Genomic DNA, 21,801 nt, shown 5'->3' on the forward strand with positions numbered 1-21,801 from the left:
TGCCTTCGAAAGGCAACTGCCTTCGAAAGGCAACTGCCTTCGAAAGGGTGGGATCCGCAGGGCTTCACAGTGTCCTTCCTCCTTAAGACATTTTGGTACAAATAAACCACTGACAGAAACCACCTTCCAATTGATACCTCTTTCTAGGTAAGACAATGTGTTTAACCATAGGACATTTTTTAAAATTAAATTGTGTCCAATGGAAAAAAAAAATAGAAAAGAACTACGTCCTTCACATTCTTTCTGTTTAATGACTAAGAATCTGTGCATTTTGGTGTAAAATTCTCTACCAAATAAAGAAATGTAATACATAGATATCCCCTCAAAGAAAGGACTCCAAAGACGCATTCCAGCAATACTAAGCAATGATATACCCAGATAAGATTTGCCCAGATAGCTTTAACTTTCGTTTTCTCCATGACACGCTGTACCTGCGTGCTAAGTCACATCAGTTGCGACCCCATGGACTGTAAGCCCACCAAGCTACTCTGTGCATGGGATTCTCTCTGACATCAATTTCCAAATGCAAACTTATGTCCTCGCTACCCTACTGCATTCTTAACTCCCATCTCCAAGAAAACATCTTCATGTGAAGCCTCTTTCAAACCAAAATTCATGAGCCCTGGATTTTTAAAGGGATCATCCTCAAAGAAAATGTATTTCAGGAAGTAACATAAAGATAAGAAAGGGACTGAGCGAGCACTCTAATGAGATGAGGCACATGTCCGTGGCTCCAGCTCTGAGACTGTGCATCTGGCTTTGAGGCTGTCTGTCTAGGGCTACTTCACCAGCATGCTGTTAATTATTTAAGCGAGAGAACAGAGGGAACCATCACCACATCTGGCACTCTCACACAGGAAAAACCTTCTTCATTGTTGGGCCAGATGTGTTTATTTGAAACATAGACTAACTAGCGACTTAATGGGTTTCAATCCTTAGCCAAAAGCTAATTAGACAAACATAGTAAGCATCAGTCACCTTACAAGGCTAAACTGTTTCAGCAGTGTTGATTTTAATCCAATCTCATAAGAGGTCTCATCACCTACAAAAGTATCTGAAGGAAATGCAAGGCAGAGGAAAGGTCCAAATGACTTGCAAAGTACTTAGTGGAACACATAATGATGTTGCCAAATGTCCAACACAGTAACAAACAAAATCTCCGATTTTGCCTCAGTGGTATCATGTACTTGATACAAAAAAGAGGAAAGCAAAATTATTTTAGACAGATCTCCTTCCAAAACACTCTCAGCTAGCTTGTAGGTGAAATATTAACACCCAAAGCTGAACAAATGATGATTTCTTGTGCCTGGTATTTTAAAAAAATCATATAAGACATAATAAATATCAGACACAAGAAACCATCATTTGTCTGGCTTTTGACGTTAATATTTCACCCACAAGCAAGCTGAGAAGAGGATTTGTCTACAAATCACTAAAATATTCAGGCAGTATGTATGGCAGCCTATTCAAAAGGGGATTGTGCCCGAAGGCAAGTTCTACAGAAAACGAATTCAGTGTTGGACAGAACAGGCATTTTGCATTTTATAAGTACTTTGGAGAAGAAAGTAAGCTGTCTTACCTTACTAGTCATTACTATGAAAAATCCAATTTAGTTTTCTGCTCTCTTAAATGGTATGACCCCCAAAACAGAATTCTGATCATCTTTCTCCTACCTAAAATACCCAGTAACCAAATGCACTATTTTAGTCCATATATAAATAATGAATCAAAACATTTGAGAAACATGTAACAAATATTTCACAAATCTATTATGTGTCCAGCATCACGTCCAGCAAGAAACAAAACAAATTCATTCTAGCAGGAAGGAGACACAATAACAAACAAACAAATGCTTTGGATAAAAAGTAAACCAAGAAAAGGAAATAGTGTTAGACTCAAAGCATGGATGGAGGAGCCTGGTAGGCTGTGGTCCGTGGGGTCGCTAAGAGTCGGTCACGACTGAGCGACTTCACTTTCACTTTTCACTTTCATGCACTGGAGAAGGAAATGGCAACCCACTCCAGTGTTCTTGCCTGGAGAATCCCAGGGACAGGAGAGCCTGGTGGGCTGCCGTCTATGGGGTCGCACAGAGTCGGACACGACTGAAGTGACTTAGCAGCAGCAGCAGACTCAAAGGAGGGAGTAGATTGTATGATTAAATAGGATAACTGGGAAGGGCTTACTGAGAAGATGACATATAAACAAAACGTGAAGAAGTTGAGCAAGTGAGACAAGAGGGGAGGAGCCTCTTAAGCAGAGAGAACAGCAAGTGTAAAAGATGCTGGAGTGGGAGTAAGCTCACATGGTTAACGAAGAGCAAAGAGGCCCGTGTGCCCATAACAGAAGGGGCAAGAGAGGATAAAGTCAGAGATGCAGCAAGGGCCAGATCCTGTAGAACCTTGCAGAACACTGACTGCAGTGATCAGACTTTCACTGTAATGGAGAACTCATTCTCAAGGATAAGTGAAGGGGTGATATAAATTGATCTGTTTTAATAGAATCACTTTTGCCAAAGACAGAAGCAGAAAGAGTATCTGAGAGGCTAATAACCTAAGCAAGAACTGACAGTGGCTTGGTTTAGGATTTATCAGTGGAGGTGGTGGGGAAGGACTGGATTCTGAATATATTTTGAAATCAGAGCTGAGATTTGCTGATGGCCTACATAAAAGAGATCAATAATGACTCAAAGTTGTTTTTTTTTTTTTTTTACCTGAACACAAAAAGGATGGAGCTGCCAATGACTAAGACAGAGAAGACAGCTCTGAAAGCAGATTGGGGGAACAATCAGGGGAATCAATATGGAGTCACAGATTCAATAAAATAAGACCAACTTTAAGTCAATAGATTTACCATTGTTAATACAGGACAATATTGTTCAGAAAGACATTGAGCCCCACTGTGCCCTTGGGGTAAAGATGGCTCAAAGTAAAATGGACAGGCCTTAAATCCCAAGGCAGTCTAATTTGATATAAGCACGTTACCAATAATGATAAATTATTATATGACAAAGAAAAGAAATACCTTTTTATAGAAAGAAAAAAGATTCTGATAGTCTTGCTTTTATAAGTTATACAGCCCTTTATAACCAATTTAAAATAGAAAGCTGATAGTGGTATCAGATAGTTGACCAGAACCAATGTCCAATAGATATCCTGCATATTTAAGCCTCCACATAATTCAAGTGCTCAAGTCAACTTCAAACTGCTAAAATAATTTTCTTAGGTTCCACAAAGGAAAATATAATCCTCCCTCTCTGAACTTTATCCTATTCATTATCCTAAATATATTGCATCCACTACTGTTAAACAAGAGAACATGTGAAATATTCACAGTCATTTTCTACACAATAAAGAGAGCACAGGGAAAAGTCACAGATGGAAATATTAAGTTACTGATAAAATTATCTGTGTATTTTAGGTGACTAAAATAATAGCCCATCCTCTAAACTGAATAGCTTTTAGTTTATCCAGGTATCATGGTTTATTGCCACACCAAAGAACATAAGAATATAGACCTTAACAGGACTGGGACACAACTTAAAGAATAAATATTTCCTAGTCTAAGTTGTGCCTTATTGAGCCACATTCCTTTTACTCTTCAATCTTACTATTTAAATACTATAGTAATTAGTCAAAATCCCACTTTTGAAATTTGTGTGTGTGTGTAAATCCAATACACTAAAATTCAAAACATTGGCCATGGCTTTACTATTTAAAGACTCTAACAATAGATCTCCAACCTACCCAGATAAATATTTATAGAGTCTTTTAATCAATATTTAAGAAACAAGATAAAACAGACTTTACCAACTTCAAATCTAAGAAACGTATAAAGTACTAACCAGTGTGATTTGCCTAGGTTTTACTATTCCATGTTCAATCTGTATATCAACAATAGACAAAACAACTACTGTGTATTGGGTCACAATTTCCTTATAATTTGTAGCTAAAAAGGTTTTAAATGTTTTAATGAAGCACTTACTCTCCAGCTTCATGCAGGCTAGGAGCAGGACAAAGCATAGAATTCTGTTCCACACTTACTGGCTTTACATCTAGAAAATAAGATGCCATTGAATTAATAGAGGGCTTTATGTATCTCATGCAGTTTTATTAATGATATGAAGAGATACAGCAATCAGTGTTCAAGTGTGAGGCATTAGATACATCAGCATGAAAAAACAAAAAGACACTCATCTAAAGAAAAAAGGGAAGGAACACAGAATGAAAAATAGAGATTATATGCCTTATTGATATACAGTAAATCATAAATTATGATTTTTTTATATAATGTTCACATAGAGTTTGTAGATACTATAAAATTATCACCTTTTCTCCCTCAACTTTGTCAATATATAAGACATTCAAGAAAAAATGATATATATGTTAAAAGCAGAATTTTAAAATGATAAAGAAGATAAATATCCAAAGGATAATAAATTTATTTCAAGAGCTTAATAAAATAATTGGGTCTAGGAGAAGAAGGGGACGACCGAGGATGAGATGGCTAGATGGCATCACTGACTCGATGAACGCGAGTCTGAGTGAACTCCGGGAGTTGGTAATGGACAGGGAGGCTTGGCGTGCTGTGGTTCATGGGGTCGCAAGGAGTCGGACACGACTAAGCGACTGAACTGAAACTGATAACATATAAACAGGCTTCTTAGGTGGCTCAGTGGTGAAGAATACACCTGCCAATGCAGGATATGAGGGTTTGATCTCTGGAGCCTCTGAAGATCCTCTGGATAAGGGAATGGCAACCCACTTGGGTACTCTTGCCTGGAAAATTCCACAGACAGAGGAGCCTGGTGGGCTATAGTTCATGGGGTTGCAAAACAGTCAGATGCGACTTAGCAACTAAACAACAACAAATAATATACAAATACATTTTATAGAATACTCAAGATGACTTGCAATTTTAATAGATATGAGAAAAATTATCTATACTATAAATATGCAGAAAAGCTACATGATCAGATAATCTTAGAATGCAAATCATGAAAATACAATCTGACTCAATTTATTTGAGATTTATTTTAATAAATTTAATCCTATATAGCTAAACATAAAATATGTTTCTATTATAATAAACTCCAACCCATAATCAAAAGAAGTTAGGTAAAGTTAATGCTTAGATACAGATGACTATTAAATAAAAATACTAAAATAATTTTTCCTCTTCAGTTGTAGAACCTACTAACAAGAGAGTTCTTTACAAATATTATTGCTTTTCCTTACCAAAATGACGATTTTAATAGAAAAGATAGGAATTAATGATGTCATTTACCATGCTGAGACCCTTAACACTTTAATTCAACAAACATATTGAGCAGTTACTTTGCATGCAGAAAAAGCTGTGCTAAGCAGAGAGTTTATAACAATCAGATAAACAACAAAATTGTAGATGATCCTTTCAAAAAATCTCTCTACCAGAGTTCACAGAGTTGCAGCATCTGCCTTACAGTATAAAATTTTAGAAGACAATATAATCACTAACGAGGAGAAAAGTCTTAAAAGAGACCCAAAAAGCCCAGAATATTAAGATCTATTTATTTAAAGAGGAGAAGTTTTTCTCAGAATAAAGATTAAAAATATTGCACTCATCTGCTTTTTTTAAAGTCAAGCTAGGCAAAGTGAAATTTAATTCCTTAAATATGATAATTATCAACAAATACTGTACCAGGGAGACATTAGAGACATATCTTTAAGGCCAGAAGTCTGTCCTCAGGAAACTGGCTGACAACTTATTTGCAAATCAGACAAAGACAGCAAGTGACAATAAAATCAGATAATAAGTAGTACAGTAGTCCAAGGCTGGTAGACTTTCAAGCAAGAGTGACAAACAAATGTGGAGAAAGAGACAATTAAATCAGGGGGTGGGTACAGTCCATACAGAGTGCAGTCAAGAAAACTGGGTTCAACTCTCAGCTCTGCCCACTATTAGCTGTGTAATCGCAGGCAAGTTATACGACTCTTTCAGCCACAAGGGCATCAATTGTATAATGAGAATGCTTCAGATACAGTCCAGCATTTAATAAGTTATGAACAACTGTTGCCATTATTACATAACTATTAATTAACTATTATTACTACTTGCATTATTATTGCACTTCCTTTCTTTACTGATTAAAAAAATATAGCACTGTTGGTTTCAGCTGAGAAAAATACTTCATGCTGAAATACTGCACAGATATTAAAGCAATACTGAAATTATGGAGACATACTCATTGTGTATGTTTCATTTACAGTGTAAGTACAGAGAACACTGCCATTCCGACTCCCCAGGTTGAATCCTCTTCCATTCAAAACAACTTGAAATTCCTCTAGAAGTAAAAGGAAGAATAAAAAATGTAAATGCTACTTTATAAAAACAACAACAAAAAGCGTCACTTGACAAGCTGCAAAGAATTTTTAAATACTATTCGGCCAACTAATAACAAAAGACATGGTCTTACTAGTTTTCTTAGACCTTCCAAGGAAATACAGTGGAGATGCCCTTCACTGCCAGGTAGAGATGCATTATTTTACGTTTTGAACAAAGTGTTTTCCAATAATAACCAAAAAGAATTGAAATGTAATTGACCAATGGAATTGAAGCACAACAGTCATGCCAGACAGATACTGTACAAACTTGCCCAAATTCTAACCTGAAGAAAATAACTGTAGGAAAGAAAACCCTTTGTTTTCCTCTTGTCTTAGGTACTGAGGTATGAGAATGTGAAGTTAAAGCTTCATTTTACCTGGTTCTTAGAACAGTTGTGTGTTATATTTTCTTTAACCTATGACACCACATACAGAGATTCTTCTTTAACAGCTTCTTCACATATCTAATCCTACTTTTAATTTCTGTTGCATACAGACTTGTAACTCATCAAAAGTCAGGCATTTTGGACTAATAATAATCTGTGGCCAAGTAGTAGAAGAAGTTGATTTGACTCATACTCTGTGTAAGAGGAGCAGTCACTAAGTGTTAGAGAGTGAAATAATATGCTAGAAGAAAAGTTTAAATGTTTATATCTTTGCTGCTTAGCTACAAGAAGATATGTCAACTCTTTTAATAGTAGTTAACTTTCAATCCTCTTCAGAGACCCTCTACCCAAGATAATCTAACACATATCTAATAATTAACTGTGGAAGAAAATGCTGCCATGCCACGCTCCATTCAGTGTGTTACTGAATGTAAAGAATGTTCTTATAAGTTACAATAAAGTGCAAGTGAAATGTAAAATGTGACTCAGAAAAAGAACATGAGCTTTTGAAGTCAGACAGACAAGAATCTAACAGGACATTTACTAATAGCAACTACTGAATATATTTCTGTCTCAGTTTCCCCATCTGTGAATCCAGGATTATAAAACTGCTGTATAGTGTTGTTGTAAGGATTAGGCCAAATTATAGATGCAAAGAACAGCATCCCATTCTAGAATGTTCAAATGCAATGTTCCCCTTAAACATCTCAATAATCATTAATGAAGGGTGGGTCTAAAAGATGCCTGCAATGCAGGAGTCCCTGGTTTGATTCATACGTCAGGAAGATCCACTGGAGAAGGGATAGGCTACCCACTCCAGTGTTCTTGGGCTTCCCCAGTGGCTCAGCCGGTAAAGAATGAGCCTGAAATGCAGGAGACCTGGGTTCAATCCCTGGGTTGGGAAGATCCCCTAGAGGAGGGCAGGGCTACCCACTCCAGTATTCTTGCCTGGAGAATTCCCATGGACAGAGGAGCTTGGCAGGCTACAGTCCGTGGGGTCGCAAAGAGTCAGACACAACTGAGCGACTAAGCACACAGAACGCTAAAAGATGCAGAACTTCATCCCATGTCCAGCAGGTGGGAGGCCCCAGGCCCAACATTTAACTTTCGAAAGAAAAGTTGGGTTAAAAGTAACTCCAGGTTCAAACTTGAAGAAATTATATAGGCCACAGAGAATCCCACTCTCTTTGGGTTGGATGGCTTGAAAGTGCTAAAACCTGAGTCTGTTTTTTAGCACCAGCTGATCAAGCCACCTGCTTCTTTCCTGCCATCCACCGTGAGCTGGCAGGGACGTACTTTGGCCAGGTCATCAAAGCATGGAGCTCAAAGTCTACAGATACACGCCTATTTGTATAATCAGATAAAAGGGAAAATTTCCTATTTTATTTTACTTGTCATAAGAAAGGTCTCAAACATGAACTAAATATACAGAAGATTTTAAAAGCCTGTCACACAATATGTTCATTATTTAAAATAACACTCCAATCTTAAAAATTTGAATTTAAAATAGAAATATTTCAAGGAATTATTTAAAAATTCTTGCAGAAAAAGATGCCAAAAAATTAATTTTGCTATTCTCTTTCCAACATGAGTTTCAAACCATATATTTTAACTAGGAAAAAAAGTACAATTTCTTACAAGGTATTTTTAAATTCTAACTACTTACGCCCCACACAGACACTTGAGGGCCGCAATTCCAGGATTTCAGTGCATGACTGAGCTAGTATCTAAAAAGGAAATAAAAAAGAAGACCAAGATATGTAACTAAACCATAATATGTAAAATGAATCATAAGATTACTAATAATCTACAGTCCTCCCTTTACAATAAATGGCAGAGAAAATTTATTAGTCACATATACAGCTACCAAGCTCTTATGAAATTTCTGTGTCACCTTTTAGTATATATTTCAAGACTGTATTCAGTAGGAATGCTTATTTGATTAGAATAAATACAGATAAGCATAGATAAAAGGAGTTGTTGCTTCAAAGTCTGAGAGCCTTGGATATGAAAAGATAACTAAAATTTCTCCATAGCCATAAAATCAATGCTAACTTTCCCATCAAGCAAAAACAAGATAGCAAAATCAGACCTTCTATTTAATTATGCTAATTTAACATTTTCTATTAAAAGATTCAACATAATATCAATAAATAAACACTTCTTTATTTGACTCTGGCATCTCTATTCAATTTCTTTGCCTCAATTCCCATGGATGCTAATCCTCCTTATATGCATCAAACATTACACTTGCAGAACACAGGCCCCTTGTATGAGCCAAATATTATTCTCAAAAGCACAGACTCTCTACTCTAGCATTCCCAGAGCACAGGAACAGAACAGCTCTTCTTAGCGTGTTCTGAGAGACAGAAACCACCATACAAGGCACAAGGCTACAAGTGAAAAACAACAATGATGAAATAAGCTGCTCCTCATGGACTCAACAATCCTGTCTTTATTTTTAGAACTGCTCTGCACTACATTAACAAAGGCAGACAAGTTCCAGATGATCTTTGAAAGACATTCCTTTCTTGCTGGAAGTTAAGGACAGACGATGTGCAGTAGTTTCTAGCATCTCCTGCTCATAACTAAAACAGGAAGGAAGGACTATGACAGGGTATAGAAATGCTTTCCCTGCTTTCTTTAATAACAGTAGAAATATAAATTGTCAGACTCTAATAATCAGCTGGTCAAATCACGGAATTTTTGTTGCTGAATATGCCCCTCTGAAAGAGGGTACATTTGTACTTTTTTAGGGTCATTTCCCAGAGAATTCACTTTTCACATAGAGGTTGAGGAGTAAGCTACTGTACCTGAGAAATTCTGAGTGAGATCTATTTAAACTCAGGACCAAAGAGATTCCACCATCACCCAAAGACTGTCAGGGCCTCAGCAACTCTTGGTCTGCTATTCTATCTCCAATAATCAACACTCACTCCTTTGAAGAGCAAGCACCTTTGTTCATTTAAGAATTGAGGATCATTGTCAAAAGTTAATGTGCCCTCTTGGAAAGAAAGTATCTCAAACCACTAACATCTTTAAACTGTTTGACATAATGCAGATAACAAGACTCTGAAGGGAACAGAATACAAAAGTTTTGCCAAAAGAGTAAGAAGCTAAAAAGGTTCCAGTTAACAAAATAGGTGCATTATTGCTCTAGGTTTGACCAGTCTGAGATAAAAGTGAGAACTGAGCCATGAAAATGGAAGGTCAAAGGAAAGTATAAACCCCCCAAATCTATTTTAGCTGGCAACAATTCTTGAAAGAATTTATTTGAAACTAAATCCTATTGAGAAGACTGACTGATCTTAGAGCTGATAATCTTTTTACTATTCTAGTTATTTTAGGCACACCTTTATCAGCATTACAGAAAAATGTTTTGAGTGTTGAATCACCCCCTCTATTAGGACACAAACTCTGAGAGCACAGAAATGGGATCTCATACTGTGCAAGCCTTCCAGGAGTACCGCATTGTTTTGTACTCACAATACAACCAAAAAAAAAAAAAAGCTTAGAGAATAAAGACCAAACGTACTGATTAATGAGAATATTAAAACTGTCTAGTAAGCAAATCAACAATCATAAAAGGACTAAGATAAAGCAGAATAAAGTGAATTTATATTTTTACATAAATGAGATGCCAATGTTGGAAAATAATGTCTCTGCCTACATGTCTTCCTGAGGGAGGTCTGTCCCTCTGTTACTGTTTTTCTTAGTTTCTTTCCCTCCTGTATTTGTGAACCACAGGTTTGTTAAAGGTTTTTACCCGACAGTTGAGCCTACAGGGCACAGACTGGGTTGGAGGTAAAAGTGTGATCTTCCAGGGGGGAGAGGTCTCGGCAGAGAAGTTGATGGTATACCCGAGACTGTCTGCAAGACCTGTGTTTATAAATCATTAAAAAATCTATAATAAAAAAGAGGCCGAAAGATACAGAATTCTAAATTCTGTTGCTTTGTGTAAAAGGTCTATGTTTCAGCTCATTGTCCCAAATTGTGAAATGCCTAAAGATGGTTTTATATATTTAATCTCTATAATAACATAGTCCTTTCTCATTATCAAAACTTTCTGTCCTATTTAAAATATATTTGTTTTGAATGCCTCCTTTGAAACATATGATAGGACTTCCTTTCCCAATACAGGGGACAGGTGTTTGAACCCTGGTCCAGGAAGAGTCCGCATGCCCGTGCAGCAACTGAGCCGGTGCGTTACAGCTACTGAGCCTGTGCTCTAGAGTCTGCAGGCTGCACCCACTCAGACCAAGTTCTGCAACTACTGAAGCCCATGCGCCTAGAGACCATGCTCCCCAACAGGAGAAGCCATACAATGAGAAGCCCGCACACCACAACAGATTGCCTCTGTTCACTGCAACGAGAGAAAGCACTCGTGTGGCAAAGAAGACCCAGCACAATTACAAATAAATAAAATTGCTGTAAAAATGTAAGGTAAAAAGCCTGAAACACATTATCACAAGAAAATGAAAATCCAAGTAATCCTCCTCTTCTGAGTTGTTTGGAATAAAACTACAGGGGGAACAAGAGCATTCAGCCTTACAAATTATAATTATTTATTTTCTGTTGTTTCTAACCAGTTGCGTACAATTTTGATATGTTATTTGCACCATTTAGACCATCAGAATACTTTCAGTAGTTCAGTGAACTCTGTAATCATGGACACATGGAATTTTTCTATTTGGCAAGGGAGTGCGGTAGGATAAGATAAGGTTATTTACGCCCTCCCCTGGGTTAGTTTTGGTGAGCCGAAAGACAGGATGTAGCCTTAGGGGTCAGCTCTGACCATGCTGCCAGCTGGCCTCTTACAGATGTTTGGCAAGAGATGAAAGTAGATTCCATTGTGCTGTCCCTTGCCTGAAGTTGAACTTGAATGAAGTACCAGAATGGTATTTCATCCTGGGTATTCCAGGCATGTTCCAAATTAATTTCAATTGACTCTGCATCTAGCATCATGTACTTAGGTTGCAGGATTTCACGAGAGGCCAGATTTGCATACAGAGCAACAAGGGGGCAGACATGTACATTGGAGCTAGAATTGGCAAGACTTATGGCCATGTAAGAACCACTGCTAAGTCAGAGACACAACTCTTCCAAGAATCCCAGTGGCTACAAGGCAATTTCTTATCTTGCTTATCTATAGTGTTAGGATCAGATCTTTAAAATTATAGAATAACAACTACGTAAATTAACAGTATTAATCTAGGAAACATTTACAGCAGAAATAACCAGAAAGCATCAGACTTCATTTCTTCTTAGCTATTTTAAGATACATATGAAACCATATTTTGATTGAGATCTGTAAGTTCCTGAATATGTTTACATAATGAACACGTGCTAAATAACAAATATCAAATATGCAGGAAATAGTGTAAATCATATTATAGCCCCCAAAACTGCATACAATGAACATAGCTTTGGCCTTATTCTCCTGGCATTGAAGATAAAATGAGATTAATTAGTGGAGAATTGTAGTTGGGCTGCATCCAAGATAAAATTTAGCATGAAATTAGTTAAGATGAGGTGACAAAGTCAAAATATTACTTAGCACCTACAGTGTCTTGGAAGTTTATACTGCATTTGGGAGCAATATCTAGGTTTTATGATTTGAAGACCAAACATCCAGTTTAAATAAACAAACAAAAGCCCACTTCCTACAACTAATATATATCAAGACAGATTTTTTTTAATCTATATTTTTTCCAATTTCTAAATGGTGATGGTAAGGATTCTATATTTGGAAAATAGAATAGAGCCCATTCCACATGAAACTTGGTAAACACTTTTTTAAATGAATGATAATACCTCATATTTAAAACCAATCTAATATAAAAAGTATATAGCACAATGTTATAAACAGCTACTCAGTTAATATTTATTGAATTAACTGAGTAAATGCAAAACTTTCTAGTAAAAAACAAGCATCTTGACTATAAGACAAATAAACAGGGTGTGTAACAATGGACAGTTAAACATATTTAAAATTAAAAGAGCTTTTCAAATCACATCTTTGGTCACACACAAGGAAAGAAAAACTTATTTGTATAGTTCAAATTGTGGTAACCAATGGCACTAATAAGGCATTGAGCCAAATACAAAAAAGAAACAAATTTAAGATATGCACCTTCTTTTAAAAAGAGGGTTAATTTTTAGACAGGATATGTGGAAGAGAAAAATGACATTAAATCCCATTGAATGGTTTCCTCTGTGATTTCCTTTTTAAAGTTCAGTTCTAAATAAAAAGATTTTTCCCCCAAACTGGATTATTTCTTCTCCCTTAAATTCAATATACTACCCAAACATCTCGAACATTTTCAACGTTATTCAAAATTCAAAATATTCATTCTAGTAATAACTTTCTAATACTGACTTTGAGTAAATAACATCACATACAACAGAACATTATAGATAATTTACAAGTACCCTCAGTGTATCCTTAACAAATAGAAACTGTTAATTTGCATGACATACAGCATGCCAGAAAATATCAGTAAGGATAATAAAAAGGTCTGAAAAATATAATCTGTTTTTTTCTGACTCACTGAGAGTCTTTAAGCACAGCAGGAGTTCATCCCAAATATGAAGGATTCCAAGTTTAAATCTCATAAGGAAAAATCACTGAAGAACATTAATTACCAAAAAGAGTTTCCCCAAAAAATAAAGCTTTAGTAATTAGCTACCCATGTACACTAAATAAGCAACTAAAACAAATGGAAAGATGTTTCTCACAATCTTTTCTTGTTTGCTTTTTATCTTTTAATATTTAGATACAATTTTTATTTTCTCTCTAGCTGTAAAACATCCTACCAAATATATTTTTCTTTAAGAGGTAATGATTCAATGAAAACAATTATAACTTGTAGTCACATGTTTGGTTGTGTTTTTTTTAAATGCTTGGAGCTTCAAAACACCAGTTGCTCAATACAGCATGACCCATTTCTAAATATGGATTCTTTCTCCCTTTGGGTAATATAAGCACAAGTGATAAATTCTAAACAAACTTCTACTCTAATAAATCTAGGGAAGAATGTAAGTTACAATCATTGGCTTCTACTCTTCTCTGCTCCAAACATAACAGATGAGCATTTCAGAGTATAATGTTAGTAAAATTATGCCCATCTCACAAATTATGAAACAAAATACTGAAATGACATTTAAAGTTCTTCCTCCTGTTATAATTGCAATTTTCATAACAAATCATATTAGCAGGTCTTCCTTTCTCACTATAACATAAAAATATGCCCCAAACTGGATTGTGATACAAAACAAAAATTTATATGCCCCTCCTCCTTTTTCTTTTGTTCAGCACAAACTCAGAATAATCATTTAATGCTTTCTTAATGGATGAACAATAGACTCTACATTAAAAGTGCATTAAAATTATGGGATTTACACTGATGGTAAATTTAATCATAAATCTTACCATTTTATCCCCCTTTTCAATGTCCTACTTAACCGAATTTACTTTCACAAACAAGTGAGCCTCTAAAAGTTTATCTTCTTTTGTAGCCCAAAAGATTAACATTAAGAAATAAACATTTGACACTTAACTTTGGCAATGCAACCTAATATCACCACTGAAGTTTTCTCACAAAATATCACAGTTGTAATTATTTATCAAAAATGGATTTGATTTCCTTATACTACAATCCCCACCAAATAATGAAAAAGAAAAGAATAATATTAAGTAAAATCATGCAAATACAAATAGACCATTGGACAAAAGATGTCAAGATTATAAAATTTCAGTAAATTAAATGAATATTTTAAAGTGAACTTTCTATTGGTACTTTTTAGTTAATTGAAATTAGGAAGAAATGAAGTACCTTATTAGAATATGGTAAAAATATTTTCAATATATTTTAATATAGTGGACTGTCATAGCTATTGATTTTTCTTCCCTATCCTTAGCATTTTCTTCATCCTTACATATCTATAAACAGTGTTGTCTTTTTACTGGAAAATTGTTCTCTATTCCATGTGGTTCTAGTGAGGCTATCAATCATGATATCTTCTCTTTCTCCATCTTGTTCCCAACCTTCCACCATGGGGGTGAGGATTTTACTCAGGCTGGTCCAAATATGTCTGTTGACTATGTTATTTGTTATAAGAATGAGCACTTGACCCAGCTGAGTCAATCAGGGTCCTTAACGGGGATAGAATATACTGGTGCTGAGACAATGGGCTTGCAAATTGAGGCCCATGTAAGCTGAAACCTTTGGCAATTACTTTCCTCTGATGATCAACAAAAGAAGAAGAGAATGAGGCAAACAGATGCTGCTGCTCCTAAGTGGCTTCAGTCGTCTCCGACTCTGTGTGACCCCATAGACGGCAGCCCACCAGGCTCCCCCGTCCCTGGGATCCTCCAGGCAAGAACACTGGAGTGGGGTGCCATTTCCTTCTCCAATGCATGAAAGTGAAAAGTGAAAGTGAAGTTAGTCATGTCCTACCCTTAGCGACCCCATGGACTGCAGCCTACCAGGCTCCTCCATCCATGGGATTTTCCAGGCAAGAGCACTGGAGTGGGGTGCCATTGCCTTCTCCAGAGGCAAACAGAATCATAGGCAAAACTTAGAAACGGAGAAGACCTTAAGAGTGGATTGGTACCCTGGATCCAACCGCACCTGGGGTAATTTCCTCCTCTGGACCACCAGTTAGTTAGATAAGCCAATAACTTTCTTTTCCTTTCCCTCAAGTTACTATACACTTGGTTTTTGTCACTTGTAACCAAAAGTCTTAATACAGCAGAATATAAACAAAAGGATGAAATAAAGTAATGTAGAATCAAAAGTCAATTCAAAATAAAGTATTTTCTGGTTAAAAAAAAAGATGAGTTGATTTTTCTGATGCTTAAATACACCATAACTATATTATAAAAGAATTTTCAAGGAGCATAGATTTTATTTATTATTCACTGATAAATGGGAATTGGGCAGTGTCTACTTACCCAACACTGTATCAGGTACTAGACAAAAAAAAGGAGGCAGAGGGAAATACAGTCCCAACCTTTCTATCATTAATGTGAAGGATGTTATGAAAAGAGACACCTCATCTACATTTAATACCAATGATTCTTGGATAAACTGAAGCCCAGGAGAATCTAACATACAGTGGGCCTCACATTACAGCCTGTCCCTTTTTAAAGGGAGTCCTAGAAACTGACTTCCAATTTTGAGTAAGTTGCACCAGTTCAGGTTGTTCCTATGACTATATCTTCATAGTTAGCTCAGACTTTAGGTTTTTCATCCAGCCATGATTTTATAAATAGAGATTCCCACAAGTAAGCAGTCAACATCTGTAGCAGAACCTGCCAAAAGTATTTAAGCTAAAGTCTTATCGGGTAGTTTATTAGGTATCCTCTTCTATGAAAATGATTTTCCTGTAGAGAAAATGATTTGGCAATGTCTTCTCATTCCATTCAAACATAGTTTAGACATCTTTCTTAGATACTTTTTAAAAATAATAATAACAACAACAGATATGGCTGAGAAAAACAACTTGGCTCCAAAGATCAAATGAAGCTTACATTCCCAGCACAATGAATGAAGTTACATTTTGAAATGTATATTGCACTTTTCTCCCTTTATAAACAATCTATTACAGTTTCATTTAAATTTTCTACACGTCTGAGTGACCATGCTCTTCCTGTTTAGGCTCTCTTATTTTCCCATTACGTACTTAGGAACTTTAGCATTTGCTGCCATCACCTAGGATGTAGTGTTCTTAATTCTTCTGGATCGGGCGTTATTTATAAAGTCAGCTCCACAACTGATTCATCTCTTCTGCTTAATACTTTCTGAGGTACTGTATCAAAAAAATTTGTGGAACCAACTGCAAAGAGTAAGACATCTCATGGCCTTGTTTTGAGAGGAAAAAAAAGGGGGGGGGGGAGGTTTTGCACAGATTATTTTGCTTTTCATTCTTCCCCCATTATTCACTAATCATGGTTTTGTTCTATTTTCAATGTTCTCTTCCAGCACTGCTTAATGAAACACTGGACTGGAAAGTACGTGGTACTCACAGGCTAGTCTCTGACCTATCCTAGGTTGAATAAAATTTCATCTTCAAATAAAAGTCCTATAATTGCCTTTCCAAGAAACCAAAAATAAGTATGTAACATTCTAAGAGTTTAAAGCTAACCTAAAGTGGAAAACATAATAAAATCCTTGTGTCTGTAGGCAGTGGGAGAGGAGAAAGATCAAGAGGCTGGAGAACGGCTCAAGTCTACAGTTTCCTGGCTTGAACGTTTCTCTGAATTTCCACTTCCTTCAGTGACATTCCCCACTGGGATTTCTTCCCAGGCCCAATTCCACTCTGTCCTCTAATACTCTGGCCCTTCTGTGAAAACAATTTTCACTTTCAATGCTTCTGGATACTCGGCCACATTATCAGGAGTGGAAGTTGTATTTGACTCCCCACTCTGTCCTTTTCATCCTATATCCAGCAAGCTCCTAGGTTCTATTAATTTTTTAAAGCTTCCCACATTTACTATTTTATTTCCAGTTTCACTGCCATCACAATTTTAACAGCAGCAACTAATTGCCAGGTAACATTCACTGGAGTCTTCAGAGCCTGGCTCAGAAAGAGCCAGCAGTTTTATACCTAGTGGTTCAGTCCCACCTTGTTCCTGACATAGTTCTGACCAGGACAGTGAATCTATTAGGCACTTCCGTTGACATCCTTGGGCTTCCCTTGTGGCTCAGCTGGTAAAGAATCCGCCTGCAATGTGGGAGACCTGGGTTGGATCCCTGGGTTGGGATAATCCCCTGGAGAAGGGAAAGGCTACCCACTCCAGGATTCTAGCCTGGAGAATTCCACGGACTGTATAGTCCATGGGGTGGCAAAGAGTCGGACACGACTGAGGGGATTTCACTTTCACTTTCACTTGACATCCTTGACCTAATTTTATTGGGAAAGACCTAGAATCCCAGTGCCTGAAATAAGCCCTAAGGACCTGTGCTCCACTGGTGTGTGGTTCCCCTCTAACAAAGTAAGGTTTCTACTCTGAATCACTAATTACTACCATGAGTTCCCCAGCAAGAATGGAGAATCTTGAAGTTCTACATAGCTTTTGTCATGGGAATTCTGAATCTACTTTTTCAGCTATTCCCTGGGTCCTAGACCTATGCTCACTCAGTCATGTCTGATTCTTTGCAACCCCATGGACTGTTTAGCCTGCTAGGCTCCTCTGTCCATGGGATTTCCCAGGCAAGAGTACTGGCTGTGTTGAGTTGCTTCAGTTATGTCTGACCCTCTGCAACCCTGTGGACTACAGCCCGCCAGGCTCCTCAGTCCAAGGGATTCTCCAGGCATGAATACTGGAGTGGGTTGCCATGCCCTCCTCCAGCAGATCTTCCCGACCCAGGGATCAAATCCAAGTCTCTTGTCTCTCCTGCACTGACAGGTGAGTTCTTTACCACTGGGAAGCACCACCTGGGAAGCCAAGAATACTGGAATGGGGTGCCATTTCCTACGCCAGGGGATCTTCCCGACCAAGGGATCAAACCCACGTTTCTTGCAATTCCTGCACTGGCAGGCAGGTTCTTTGCCACTAGTGCCACCTGGGAAACCCTAGACCTGAATCCTGAGAATTTAGAACTAAGGCACAGTCAGATCTTGACTTTGGGTAGCTATACCATCTTGAAGTCCTTGTTGTTTTGACCCCTTGCTAGATTTGATCCTTGCACATCTAATACCACCCCTCTTTAGATCTAAAGTCATTGATCATTTAGAATACTGACAATCTCTCTAAGTGGACTGCCCTACAAAAGGATCAATAACCCCATCCTACATGGGGTTACATCCTTCTTGCCATTCCTAGCTTCCTATCCCATGTTTTAAAATCCAGCCCTTCTGCGTTAGATCATTCTTAATCATTACCTCATGTAATTCACAAAACAACCCAATGACATAGATATCATTATCCTCATTTGAGTAATGAGAATTTTAAAACTGAGGAAGATTACGTTATAGGACACACAGAAGGTCACATGGCTAGACATCGGCAGAGCTGGAACTTGCACTCAGGTCCTCCTGTTTCTAGTCTCGTTTTGTCTTCTCTATATTGGGTTTCCTGACACCATGTCTCACAAGCACTACTGCATGAGACTTATAACACAGCTTTTCATCTTCCCAATCATCCCATATGTTACCACAGGAATATCCTACCTGAATTTCCATTGCTTTCTTATAAATTTCAGGCTCTAAATGAATTTTCCATGGTTCCTCAATTATTTATGCAAAAAGTGGCAGTTCGCCATCTAAACATTGGACGATCTCCATAATCTGGATCCAGTTTACCTATCAATGTTTATCCCTCACATCACTCCACAATCCAGGCCAAACCCTCCTGTGCTTCAGCCACTCAGCCTAAGCTGTTTCTGATTCTATTAATTAAGTAATCTATTCCAACTGTCAGAGTGCAGTTCAGATCCCACCATAAAAATCTCCTGTGACTTTACATAACCCAACTTATTTCACTCTTCTGTCAATTTTAATCATATTGGCACTTTACCACAAATTGCATTAGAGAATTACTTTTATCATATAGGGTGACTCACTGAAATTTCCCTTTTCTAAATTCTCATAATTTGTCATTCCTGGAGGGCACCATCATAATCCAAAAACCTGAACTGTCACTCTCCAGCCCCTTTAGAACAGAGAATTTGTCTTATTTAAGTTTGTGTCCTGTCTTCCAAGCTTAACACGATGCCCTAACATAGTAAGAACTCACTAAGTGAATAAATGAAAGATACATTAGGTTTAGGAGAAGAAGGGTGAAAAGTCTTTTTCACTAGTACCGCCTTGAGACAATGAATTCTAAACCTTCATATATGCTAATTAATAGTGGAGGTTAAACCAATGGTATAAAAAATGTTATGCAAAAAAACCCAAAAAAGTTATGTATCATTTCCCTGGCTAGAAATCCAAAAATTTTGATGATACATTTCCCTCCAAATTAAAATAGAACATTAAAATGATTTTCTGAATCAAATTTTAGAAAATTTGTTATTTATGTGTTAATATGTTCATAACAGAGGCCTTTTACAGTTCCTTGGTTCTCGAGGTTATAAAAGTTATAACTACTACCGTGTTTCTTCTTTTTATAAAAACTATAATGAAAACTGTTAGAACTTTTTCCAGAGTGATTAAATTGTTGGAGTCACTCCAATAATACATAAAACTTCCTGTTGTTCTACATCCTCACCAACATTTGTGTTGTCAGTCTTTTAAACTTTATCCATTTTGGTGGGAATGTAGTGATTTTAAACTACATTTCCTTGATGACTAATGATGTTAAAAAGAATTCTTTTTATGTGCACATTACACAACTAAACATATGGCTATCCTATAGGCAGGCCAGAAACTTCACTCCTAGGTATTTGCCTGAGAAAAATGAAAATATGTGCCCACAAAAAGAATTCTACATGAATGTTATCAGCAGCTTTATTCACAATACCCCCAAATAGAAACAGTTTAGGTGTCTATCTACAGGAGAACAATTTAGCAAACTGTGCTATAGTCATACAATGGAATAAAAGGTAACAAACTCCAAGTATACGTAACGGGCAGATGAATCTCAGAAATACTCTGCTAAGTGAAAGGAGCCTTATATAGATAAGTATTACTATATGATTTCATTTATATGAAGTTCTACAACAGGCTTAATTAAACTCTGCTGGGAAAAAAAAAATCAGAAGAGCAGCTGCCTCGGGAGTGGAAAGGACAGACTGACTAAGAGGAACCATGAAGGAACTTTCTAGGGTAAAAGTAATGTTCTATATCTTGATCGGGTTTTTGAACACAAGTACATGCCTTTGTCAGAACTCACTGAATGCATAAGATCTGTGTAGTTCATTTCATGCAATTGTTTCTTTACCCTGTATATAAATTTCACATAAAAAATTGTAGACAAATGAAAAAAACTATAATGAAGGCTCCAAAATTAAACTCCTATACTTGCTGATGTCGATTATAAACAAACTATGTGTTAACAAAAGGTGGTATCTTATATAATAAAGGGACCAGGCCAATTAAGTCACTGGATTTTGGTGGGCAGGGGAAGGAGGACAAAGTAAACAAGAAATTCATGTTATCAATTTTTCTCATGTAAGATTAACTTCATAGAAATTAATATACTGACAATTAATAAGGCCAGATGGATTTAAATAAGTTCTACAGGAAAAATAAATTATGAATCCATTTAGCAAATATTCTGCCTTTAGTGCACCAAACATTTAAACAATTTAAATGTTCTGATTTCTTCCATTTGCTTAGTGTCAGTGGCTCAGTCATGTCTGACTCCTTGAGACCCCATGGACTGTAGCCCACCAGGCTCCTCTGTCCATGGGATTCTCCAGGCAAGAATACTGGAGTGGGTTGCCATTTCCTCCTCCAAAGGATCTTCCCTACCCAGGGATCAAACCCACATCTCTCATGTCTCCTGCTCAGCTTTGTGTAAAACATTCCACAGTAGAGTGTAATCCATTAGTTTGGTAAACCATAAAGAACAGACAGAAATTCTCTTCTCTCTGCTCTATACCCTGAAATAGATTCATTATATTGGTTTTAAATACCATATACAATTTTTAAAGATAAGATGGTATTCTAAATATAAAGGATAATTCAAGTTTGAGGCCACTATACAGCTTTTGTATCTTATCAGAGGTGGTGCAGTCTCTGCCTTGAAAAGAGAGAAAGTACTTGAATTGCTTTAAATTTCTACAAAATAGGCATAAATCCCAAGTTACCATCATGATGATAAAAATCTCAACCATTAGTGTGAGCATTTGACTGCAATGCTCTCTGTCTACGTGCCTCCTCTGCCAAGTCACCACCAAGATTTCCCCAGAGGCTGACTTCCCTGAGGATCACTTACTCCTCCTTTTGTGATAAAATAGCTGAAGTTTAACTACAATGAGATGATAACTATACCCATCAGCTCCCTCCAGATGAAAATAAGAGGCTTAGTTCATGATTGGTAGCTAAAATAACCCAAATTTTTCTAGCTTCAAGCTAAATCTTTAGACATAATTTTGTTGTTGTTC

At 36.8% G+C, this 21,801-nt stretch overlaps 1 protein-coding gene across 1 annotated transcript in view; it reads right to left on the reverse strand.

The window, feature by feature from the left end:
* ANTXR2 (ANTXR cell adhesion molecule 2) overlaps positions 1–21,801 on the reverse strand; it is a 181,661-nt gene that overhangs the window by 129,775 nt on the left and 30,085 nt on the right. The window contains exons 8-10 of the mRNA XM_040237178.1: positions 8,412–8,472; positions 6,221–6,319; positions 3,982–4,051 (exon numbers count right to left, since the gene is read on the reverse strand). Coding sequence (XP_040093112.1) covers positions 3,982–4,051; positions 6,221–6,319; positions 8,412–8,472 — 230 coding nt within the window. The remainder of the gene's footprint in view (positions 1–3,981; positions 4,052–6,220; positions 6,320–8,411; positions 8,473–21,801) is intronic.

Source organism: Oryx dammah, unplaced genomic scaffold (genome assembly GCF_014754425.2).
Source record: "Oryx dammah isolate SB20612 unplaced genomic scaffold, SCBI_Odam_1.1 HiC_scaffold_3, whole genome shotgun sequence".
Classification (NCBI taxonomy): domain Eukaryota; kingdom Metazoa; phylum Chordata; class Mammalia; order Artiodactyla; family Bovidae; genus Oryx; species Oryx dammah.